This window comes from Carassius carassius, chromosome 27 (genome assembly GCF_963082965.1).
Source record: "Carassius carassius chromosome 27, fCarCar2.1, whole genome shotgun sequence".
Classification (NCBI taxonomy): Eukaryota; Metazoa; Chordata; class Actinopteri; order Cypriniformes; family Cyprinidae; genus Carassius; species Carassius carassius.
In genome coordinates this window covers 12,253,192-12,264,204 of record NC_081781.1, presented here as the reverse complement: position 1 = coordinate 12,264,204, position 11,013 = coordinate 12,253,192, and the positions used below count along the sequence as shown (strand labels likewise).

Below are 11,013 nucleotides of genomic sequence, written 5' to 3'. Positions count from 1 at the left end.
GCCATTTCTAATGAATATGTTAAAATGGTTTAACCATCTAGCCCTGAGAAAACTATGCCCTCTAAACCATAAGTTATCTCCCGCCAGACCTCAATGGATGTTCATGATACTTAAGATGTGACTTTGCTAAGCGAAACTTTAGATAGACAAACAAAAATGTAGATTTCAAAATTTGTCCTCTAAAATCACCTGCTTGGAATACAAAAATAGTGTTTTTGTACTTATACAATGATTTTAAACCATTTGTTGTTGCTTCAATATCTTAAACATTCACAACGCTTTGTTTCTAGTCAAGAAAACAGTTTAAAGTTTTGCTAAAATACTGGATATTATAAAAGCAATCTTTTTTTAAAAGGGTTGTGCTCTCTCTAAGGGAGCCATAATTTGGACAGCTTTTCAAGAAGAGAGCATGAAAACATGAGCGAGAGTAAAGGTTTTGAAGTGCATAGCTGTCTGGTGGGAGCTCTTCCCACACAGAGCCGAATGAGGTTTTTCAGAGAGAGATCGCAGTCTTCCCAATTAACCAAAGCGAGGGAGACTTTTCTTCTGCTCTACCTGCTAATGGTGGAGGAGTCCAGATTCTGAATCAGAAGCCACTTGGTTTCTATCCCAACCAGTGACAGTTACATTGAAATTGACTACCTGCTTTCTCACTCCACTGTGAGCGGCAGCAGAAAAAGTAGCATCAAATCTGTCCCTGGACTTTGCCTGGAATACATATTTATATGGAAAGGTGCATTCTTTGATCAACTTCCTGTCTGTGCAATTACGCATCTGAAAGGGAACAGAAAGACAGGAAGTGTTAATATTGAAAAACACACTTTTATTTGGGTGTCTATGTGATGTGTTGACGCTCACCTCTGCATTCATATTTGAGGTCTGAGAAGTACACCATCTCTTGTGAGAAAACAAAGAGACCTAGTCTTCCACCTGCATAGGTTTTGTCATAAATTCTTCCAGAATCTGCCATGATCTTTTTGCCTTCATACATGACCACTCTGAAATATATATAAATATGATAATTATAAAATGCACATAAATAAGAGTTACTTCCAAAATTCCATTTAATGATCTTTTTAGTAATAGCTACCTTATGTGTCCAGTTCTTGGTCTATGAGTCAAATGCCATCTGTAAGCAGTGAAGTCCTTCCATCCCACATTCTTTGGATCGTGCCACAGTGTACGCACCTAAAATGGATCACATACAGAAATGTAGGCATTCATATGAAGAGTTTCAAACCTGATGTTATCACAGTGAACTTGGTGAAACATACCTGTCCTGGAGTGTCTCCAGTGTGCCACAGGGCATTCCTCAGATGCTCGCCTGGGCCTGTGGTGGAGTTAACCACTTTGATTGACAGCCCAGAGTAACCCTGTGCTTTGGTAGGTGTGCTGGACCAGTAGGTCTGTGTGATCTGCTTCCACATGACCACGTAGAAGCGAGAGCTGGACTGGTATCCAAAAACGAAGCCGGCGTAGTCATCATCCCTCTCAGTGTTGATGAAGAACGTTCCACTGAAGTCGACTGAATTGAACTCATCAAAACCTTTAAAGAAATTTAGAATAAAAATCTGAATTTTTGTAATTACACATATTTTAAATTTATTGGCTATGTGTGCAAGGTATTTCTGTTTATTTTTGCTTAGCTGAACCTACCAACAGCAATGCCAGGGTCGCAGTTGACTGTCTGAACCAGTTCTTTTCCTTGGTGCTGAACCACCCAGTTGGGGTCAATCTGAGAAGTGCCCTTGGGATCCAGAGGAACCATCTGGAATTTGCGGAAGTCTGTTTCACTGATGTCAAAGTTCTCAGGACAGACATCATAGATATCCAGGACATTGTCTTGGTCAAAGTCATCTTTACAGGCGTCACCACGTCCATCGCCTACAAATGGAAGAAGTTTAACCATTAAGTATAAATCTTTACATTAGTGAGTGCAATAGTTATGAATATTCAGATCTTAAACTGACCATCAGAATCCAGTTGATCTTTATTGGGAACCAATCTGCAGTTGTCTTTGTCATCAGGGATGCCGTCATTATCATCATCGTAGTCGCAAGCATCTCCTTTACCATCCTTGTCGTGATCAGCCTGGTTAGCATTGGGGATGTACGGGCAGTTGTCCAGGTTGTTTTGGTGACCATCTTCATCGATATCCTGGTTGCTGTCACATTTGTCTCCAACACGGTCAGAATCGGAGTCGACCTGTCGGAGTGAAAGTGTAGAATCTTTAAATACCAAAGTCTCAGAGTGTCTCTAAAGCTGTATGGCTTTCTTTATTAAAATATTCCCACTAGTATGGGCCTTTTTCTAAAAGCTAAAAACGTCTATTCTATTTGGCCTATCTGTGAAAGCTTTTTTAGAAAGCAATCTCATGTTCCTGTAGCTTGGTAGTACCACAGTCGCATTTCAGCGTCTAATGAGTAAAGGAGGGGTGCATTCCTTCTTTTCAGTTAACCATGGCACAGGTGTGAGCCGCAGGGATTGAGTGCCGACAGGGCATGCATAAGCCCACTGGCAAATCTCTCGCTCCTCACTAATAACCATTCTTTACCTCTGTGTATCCTTTGGGTTAACTGAACACTAGTGAATGTCTCTGAAAAGCCTCCTAGTGCTTTATTGTGTGGCTTTGGATTCAAGGAGAAGAGGATTTACTCCTCCCATACATAGCTTAGTAGCGACTGCGACTACCCTCTGGGTATTTTTTTAGCAAAGGCTCAGGAGCTGAACAGCTCGTAGATCTCCATGGATTATATAATGGTTTGAAACACCTGCGGCATTCACTCGTTTAAGTCTCACATATACATACCTGGTCTGGGTTGTGTTCCAGGGGGCAGTTGTCACACTGGTCACCAACTCCATCGAGATCGGTGTCTTTCTGGTCAGTGTTGTACAGATATGGGCAGTTGTCGTTCTCATTCAAAATACCTGTCAAATAGAATGAAATAATGGTGAAGACTGATTGAAAACACACTGGAAAAAGTCAGAATGATTCTCATGTAACCTGTCAAGAAAATACTCATAATGTACTGCACAATTTAAATAAAGAATGAACAAAGGAATGAAAAAGAACTAGAGAAAGAACTGAATTATATTTTTTACATTGACATTATTATGATTTTATGTTTAATATTGTTATTATATATGGATGTTCTCTTGGTAGGTTTATCAGGGAATGTCCATGTATGTATTAACAAATAGAACAGAGTTTCGTACCATCTCCATCAATGTCCACAGCACAGGCGTCACCTTCACCATTATTGTCAGTGTCGGTCTGGTCTGGGTTGCTGTTGTACGGACAGTTGTCGCAGCGGTCTCCCACGTCATCGCGATCGTAGTCGTACTGTCTTGGGTTGAAGATGAGTGGGCAGTTGTCCTATTTTAAAAGAGGCCGCAGTTCAGATGGGGGCAAGGCAGAAACATATGGCAAATAACAGCCGAGTGATTCTATACAGGGCATGCTCACACGAAGGTTATTACTTTTAGATGTTAGGCTTGTAATTTGGCTGCAGCTGTGTAGGTCTATTTAGAGGAGCGCAACGATAAAAGCGAGCCTTATTTTAGGAACTGGACCAAAGATAATATTGGAATAGCAAGATACACTGCAGGTCTTTCAGAAAGGTACTTCTTTGGTGGAACTTGAGGTTTGTCTCCAAGAGAAACTGAATTTACTTTACACAGCACTTTTTTTCCACACCTTGGGCGGCTTCTCTTTCTTCATTCATACATGGTGCGAAGTGTACAAAAAGTAACTTGACTGGAATGAGCACCTGTGGAATATACTGTATAAACAATAATGTAACTATATTTTACCCTGTCATCAGGAATGCCATCGTCGTCATCATCATTATCACAAGCATCACCAACTCCATCCTTGTCATAGTCCTCTTGCCCAGAGTTAGGAAGATTGGGGCAGTTGTCCTTAAAAAAAAAAGAAAGAGTAGTAAATATGAATATAAATAATATCCACAATGATTTGTATTTTATAACAAATAAAGCCAATATATGCCAACCTTCTTGCAGTGATAGGTTGCGTTCTCGACACACACAAGATCAGCATTAGGCCAGCCATCAAGATCAGTGTCCTCTCCACAGATCAGTCCATTTCCAGCAAAGCCAGGTTTGCACTCACAGCGGTACATAGGGTCTGAGAAATGGCCCAGGTAGTTGCAGCGAGCGTTCTTATTGCAATCGTGGCTTCCATCGAGGCAGGGATTACGAGGCGTGCAGACCTGCAGGAAAAGATGAATCAGTCAGCACATATTAGCTCATGAGCAGGTGCAACGTAGGTAATCCGTAATCTTTCTGTGTTTTCTCATTTACCTGTTTCTTGAAAGCAGCGTCCTCCAATCCTTGACCAAACGGCTGTGGGCCAGTGTAGCGTGAGGGGCAAGGCAGGCAGTTGTAGCCTGGCACTGTGTTCTCACACCTGTGGACTCCATTAAATTCAAAGCAGGCATCAGGGACCTCCTTACACTGTAACAAAGAGAAAAATACAATCGAGATGATATTTTTGCCGTTCACTGCATTCAGTATCAGCCAGGATTTGAAAATCATTGCATCCCAAAAAAGTAGTGTACTGCACCTCATTGATATCTTTGCAGGTGATTCCATTGCCAGTGTATCCTGTGGGGCATTTTCCACATTTCCAAGAGCCATCTGGGAAGCTTGTACACTGGGCTCCTTCAAAGCATGGATTTGAAAGGCATCCATCTGTGAAAAATTAAAATAAACATGATTTATCTCAGAAACACAGACTAGTATCATCTACAGGTTTGAGAGACACTAGAACTCACCAATTGGACAGGCTTGTTTGTTGCAAATCTGGCTGGTCTTTGCATCTCCCACACAGCCTTTGCCACCATACATGGGAACCGGATTATTGCAAATACGTTTACGGTTTTGGACTCCACCGCCACAGGTGGCAGAACAAGTATCCCAGGGTGACCATGGTCCCCAGCCACCATTTACTAAGAAAAAATTGTGCAACAAAAATTTGGACCATTGCACTTTTTAATAAACAAAAAAATGGACATACTGCATTGGGTGTTTACTTACCCGGACATGGTGATTTCTCACACTTTTCAGTTTGCCGACCTTCACCCTGGCAATCTTTGCCTTCCATTTGAGGTGTTGGGGAGTTGCAGAGACGGATGCGTGTGATAACACCAGCACCACAGGTGACCGAGCAGGAAGACCAGGGTGACCAGTGACTCCAGCTGCCATCCTGCTTAACTGTTAAAAACGATGCAGGTTATTACTTTTCTCCTCTATTGCGAGGAAAAACCATAGACACTTTTGGCCACAGGGCACCACTCACAGCGCTTGTCACACTCCTGAAGGTAGCAGTCTCTCGTCTGCACCGACGTGCCTTCGCAGTTGTTATTGATGCGGTCACAGGAGCGGCCGCGCTGCTGAATGCCCCTTCCACAGGACACAGAACAATGGGTCCATTCAGACCAGGGGGACCAACCATCCTCAGCGGAGTCGCTTGCTGTCGAGAGAGCAAAACGAGACAATAGCAGAGCTATTCCTTCTTTGTAAAGCAGCAAAATGGAGAAAAGCTTTTAATACTGGGCCTTAATGGACTCAATTTAGCCTGGGCAGCTCAAGACAGAGCACTCCAGGGAACCCTGGCATGAAACAAGCAGTTGGAATGCTGGGGAAATGTCGGTGTATTTAATGCACAGGGATACCTTTCTCCAAATGTAGAAATGGTATTTGCAAACACCCCTTATTATGCCATAAGTTCAAACATATGAGACTGATATTAATTGAAATCCTTTCTATGCACGGCGAGCCCTCAAGACGTGAAGAGCCTGCTGTTTATTTTTGGAGTCTCTGCCAAACAGAACCAATTTTCCACCTCTCTTTAACTAATTTAGACAATTATGGGCATTTAGAGATTCAGTGATGCACAAAGCTCTAGTGATCCTTTCACTAGTTAAACATCAGTTGAAGTCTATTGTGTGATACAGAAAGGACTGTGGATGTTTGGGTAGCAACAGCGCTTTCAATAGAAATGCTTTTAAAAGTCAGAATGTTGCCTGGTTAACAATAAAGTACATTCAAGTTGACAACAAAGTTTTTTCTTGCTTGTACATTTTCTTTTAGTCTGTGAGTCTCTTAAGCTCACCAATGCTGCATTAATTTGATTAAAAATACAGTAAAAAGAGTAACATTATGAAATACCGTTAAAAAGTTTTTTTTTAATGTGCAGTATTTCTTTGAGTGCAACACTGAATTTTCAGCATCCAATACTCTAGTCTTCATTGTCACATGATCTTTTAGAAATCATTCTGATATACTAATTTGTTGCAATCTGTTGATTATATGTTGATGATTTTCAAAATTATTTGATGAATACAAAGCACCCTATTTATTTGAAATAGAAATCTTTTGTAATATTATCTAATATATAACAACTATATGAACTATATTCTAAAAAGTGATTACAATGACTCCAAGTCTCTAATTAATGTCTGTTTCTAACTTTGTAACATTTGTTCAGTTGCACTTACGGGTTCCACATCGAGGGCAGCACTCCCCATCAGGCACTGTGGCGTTTGCACATGGGATTAGGGGGCATGAAATCTTGCGGCACAACGTTGCAGAGTTCTGCGGTTCACACAATGACTCTCATTAATCATTTGTTAAAGGATATGCCATGACTGGAATAAAAACCCATAGCCCCTTGCAGTAGTGCAACACAACACTCAACATTACAATTTTCATTTAAGCCATCTTAAACAAGTTTGAGAGTGGATATAAAGTCTGGTTGTATAATGGTCAGTGTAATTAGGCATGCAAGTATTCCTCAGTATTGATATAACGTGGCACTTCAGAGAGAATAGTCTAAAGGCAAGTATATAACAAATTTAGTTTATAAAGCTTTTTTTAGTGGACTGTATTTTCTTTAGCTACCTCCATTTCACACTTTTAATTACAGGCTAGGAGGTTAAGGGAAATGGATACACCTGGCTTAAGTCTGCCACAATGGGCAAGACTGAGACCAGTACTGTCTATCATAGCACACATGACATGGTTCTCATCTAGCTAACACACAAATTAGTGGCTTAATGAAAGAGCAGGCAGCTCTCAGATTCGAAATGGTACATGTCTGCACTGCAGGTTATTGGGTTCTTACCTGGCAAGTGCACTCTGTGCAATCGTCCACTGTCCATTCATCCTTGTTTTTGTGCACAATTCCATTGTGAAGACAGACACCAGGACGGATGCCCATGCCACTCATGAGCATGTTTTTCTCGTCCGTCTAGAAAACAGAATAAAAACTGAGTTTCAATTATGTGGATGGAGTGTGTTAATCTACAGTATAATCTATGTCCACTATACAGCATACTCATAAGCACCAACTTTTTGCTCACCACTTTGCGCAGTTCATTGGACAGCTCTTGCACCACTACACCAAGACCTTTCAGCTCCTTGAACATGGCAGCCAGGTCCTCACATGAAAAGCCACAAATCATCTGCAGATCTTCATAGGAGAAATATACAGTTTGCAATGGTTAATCCTACATTTGGATTCTCAATTTACATATATTTTGTTTGTATGGATTACTGAAAAGGAAGGATTACCTTTTGTTTTGTGGCCAGTGAAATCAGTCCTGATTGCAGGTCTGGATCCATTTATGGGATTGTCAAGGGTGATGATATCAGTCATAATTGCTGCAAGAGGAAAGAAAGGGCATTCAGATGGCTTAAAGCTCATTATAAAAATGATTGAGCTAATGGAAAAGTTGAATGAAAAGATGAAAAAGGCTAATGATAGTGAATGCAGCTTAGAGTCTTTATCTTATATTGCTGTTGTTCATTCACTGGCACAGAAGTTATGCTCTTATTATTATTTTTTTTGTTATTTAAAATAGAATACAAAATAAAATAACATATATTTTAAATAAATATGTTCACCAAATCAAAGTCAGTGTGCCATAATCAAGATGCAAGAAGCAGTTTTCTAACGGATTCATATGCATGTGTTCTGCATTACACTTACAGTTTTTGCATCCTTTATTCCTCAGAATTGCCTCCAGTGTGGTACCAAACACAAAGCGCACGTTCTGCAACACCCCCTAAAGAAAATCCACAAGTGATTAATGCTTCTTTCTGTATTTGGCACGCAACAGGATTCATAGACAGCGAACCGTGCACTCACCATGAACCTGTCCTTCACTGCGCCCTTGCCGATCCTCAGGCTCGCCACACCTGGGGTCTCCTGAGTGAGGATAGTCTGGATAGAAGCATCGAGCTCCGCTGTATTCACTTCCTCGCATCCCACATAGAACTGAACCCTGTCCTCCTGCACGAAAAGCGTGATGTTTTTCCAGTGGCCCACAGCCAGATCCGCTTCCTCGATGGACACGACCTGTTGCTTGTCTTCAGTGGAAAATACAATGTCCAGAGTATTGGCTTTCCCGTTGGAAATTATTTCGAAAACGGGTCCGGAGCCATCTTTCTTCTCCACGGTCAGAAGGCTTCCTCTCGTGTGTTTGAACTGTTTGAAGTTGAGCAGAAGCAGAAATCCTCTTTCCGCGTGGATGGAGTCGATCAGGTCCCTGAAGGCGCTCTCGGGAACCGGGGGAATCAGGTCGGGGTTCAGGATCTTGTAGGCGGGGCTGTACGGATCGTCGCCTTTCACCAGAGTCACCCCGTGGTTTTTCTTCGGCACTTGGACGAGCTCAAACAGATCATAAACGCTGTTGTCGTCTCGACTTTCTACCAAGAATTCAGAAGTTAGAGAAATTTGGTTATAATGTACTTGCTATTAATGGACAGATTTGATTTAGTCCATGACTTTCTGATTCTGATTCTGATTGGTCAGTTCAGCGGTCAAATTTTTTTGACCACTCATACGTCACCTTCATAAGACTAGCTGTGCTTGTTGTCTCTACTCTATAATCCGTTAATAAAATTACATTTAAATGATTATTTTTTTTCATGTCATAAGGCTATTTTTACTTTTTCTTCTTCTTTTATTTGATTTTATTTATTTATTTTTTATTTATTTTTTTAATTGATATTTATATGTCATGGAACATAATCTTTAGGCTACTTAATATCCTAATTATATTTGGCATAATATATATATATATATATATATATATATATATATATATATATATAATTTTGACCCATACAATGTATTGTTGGCTATTGCTACAAACATAGGCTACTCGTGCTACTTATGACTGGTTTTGTGTTCCAGGGTCACAAATCCTATATTTAAGTAGCTGTATAATAACTGGAATAATGCATTGAAAGTCAGTCATTATTGCAAAATAAACTCATTCATTGACCCCCTCAGCCCGTTGGAGTTTACTTTGCAATAATTACCAACTGACTGTCAATTATTTTTATAATATTAAACAGCTAGTTATACTTTAAACCACAACAGCATTCACTCAAAAACGCTAAACGCCATCAGTTACAGGTTAGTTGTATCATCGCTCACCTGCGACTCTCGCGCTCTCGCAGCTCCAAAGCATCAGTAGCAAAAAGATTGCAGCTGACTTCATTTTATCACTTATTCTTGTACCTATCGGAAATCACAAATAAATATATAAATAGTTGAAAATTAAGCAAAACTTAACCTTAATAGTTCTGAACAATCAATTATTAAAATAGAAAAACGCACCTTCCAAGTGTTTAAAACAGCAGCAAATCCAGGGTAAAGTGATATAATTCCTAAAATGCGTGAAAGGTCGTTTTAAAATAAAGAATTTTTTTTTCTGTTTAACTGCGGTCTACAGCATTCGGTGTTTCTTTGCTGTAGTTACAGTGGCCAATCTAACGATTACTGAAGAGAACAAAGTGCTATTTAAATAGTTTCATGACATTCCTGAGCGCGCGTCTCCTCCAATCAGATGCTGGAAGGAAAAAGGGACGAGCTTGCGTTACCTCACAGAGCGTTTGTATGAGTTACACACGAGGGGAAAAATGCACCACATTCCAACGAACACATTCCATAAACATACTTTTGATTTTCCTGACCGCTGCTTCCGTTTAGTACCTTTTTCTTTACCGCGGTCCTGATTATTTTTGTATCCACGTACTGCTGTTTGTTTTGTCATTCAATAATTCCAGTTATTTCTTGTCACAAAAGTCTCTACTCTATCGTTCCTTGTGTACATATTTTATTTGAAGTTGTCCATAATGAATGACTAAAACGTTTTCACGTTCAAGTGGCTACTTTATTTTAGAGCATTTTATGTAACGAGCTAGTAAGCTTTATTTGAGTGCTCGGTGCCATGCAGAGCATCTTAAAGGATGCTCGTGGAAACGCTGCAGTAACATGTGTCTCCGCTAGAGGCCGTTCTGTGGTTAATTGAACACCTGGGTCTACTGAATGATTTCTATTGTTGATTTCTGTAAAAGTTGCTTATACTTTAGAGCAACTTAAATAAAAAAAAAATAAAAAAATAGGCTAACATTAAAAATATTAAACTACTGTTTGGCAAAGTAATATTGAAAATGTTACTAACATTTCTAAAATCGAAAAACACTTCTGACAACTTGCCCCATCATGACATTAACGAAAATATAGGTCAGCATAGGTTTTTTCCATAAAAAAGCACAGGTTTCCATAAAAGAAAGCACAGGTAAATGATGACAGAATTTTCATTTTTGGGTGAACTGTTCCTTTAAAGTTTGCATCTTTGACCAGCCGAATAAGGATGATTAAAAGAGGATCAGCCAACCATTTCCTATTTCTACTCAAAACAGTCTATTTGTACGATTCAAGGATTTTAATATAAGTATGCAGGTTTCTGTTGCTTAAACCTGACACCCTTCTTGGTTGTTGTTGGTTTTCAGTGAAACATGATGAGAATCAAGTGAATGTGCATTTTTGCTTTTCACAATGATGAATGTGTAATTTGTGAGCGGCTGTGGGATTCAGCTGAAGTTTAATCTGACTGGTCCTGGGAGACGTCAGACAGGGGTGGTAGATATTGTTTGGAGGGTCAGAGTGATATAGCTCACCTCAGGACCTCTCTG

At 40.1% G+C, this 11,013-nt stretch overlaps 1 protein-coding gene across 1 annotated transcript; it reads right to left on the bottom strand.

Annotated features, from left to right (window-relative positions):
- Positions 1-354: 354 nt before the first annotated feature.
- Positions 355-9,792, bottom strand: LOC132106752 (thrombospondin-1-like). The gene is made up of 23 exons (XM_059512721.1): positions 9,653-9,792; positions 9,470-9,553; positions 8,174-8,733; positions 8,015-8,090; positions 7,597-7,686; positions 7,386-7,495; positions 7,148-7,273; positions 6,522-6,618; positions 5,321-5,494; positions 5,059-5,235; positions 4,797-4,970; positions 4,586-4,713; positions 4,324-4,476; positions 4,014-4,232; positions 3,814-3,921; positions 3,217-3,376; positions 2,810-2,928; positions 1,971-2,205; positions 1,657-1,884; positions 1,275-1,546; positions 1,091-1,188; positions 859-998; positions 355-774 (listed from the first exon to the last, which is right to left on the bottom strand). Exons 2-23 carry the CDS (start codon positions 9,531-9,533, stop codon positions 767-769), a joined length of 3,516 nt encoding a protein of 1,171 aa, XP_059368704.1. The 5' UTR covers positions 9,534-9,553; positions 9,653-9,792; the 3' UTR covers positions 355-766.
- Positions 9,793-11,013: the final 1,221 nt, after the last annotated feature.

Coding starts and splice junctions, on each gene's coding strand:
- LOC132106752 (XM_059512721.1), bottom strand. CDS start 9,533: ATGAAGTCAGCTGCAATCTTTTTGCTACTGATGCTTTGGAGCTGCGAG. Junction 2,206..2,809: donor TGGAACACAACCCAGACCAG/GTATGTATATGT, acceptor TCACTCCGACAG/GTCGACTCCGATTCTGACCG. Junction 1,885..1,970: donor AGATCAACTGGATTCTGATG/GTCAGTTTAAGA, acceptor TTCCATTTGTAG/GCGATGGACGTGGTGACGCC.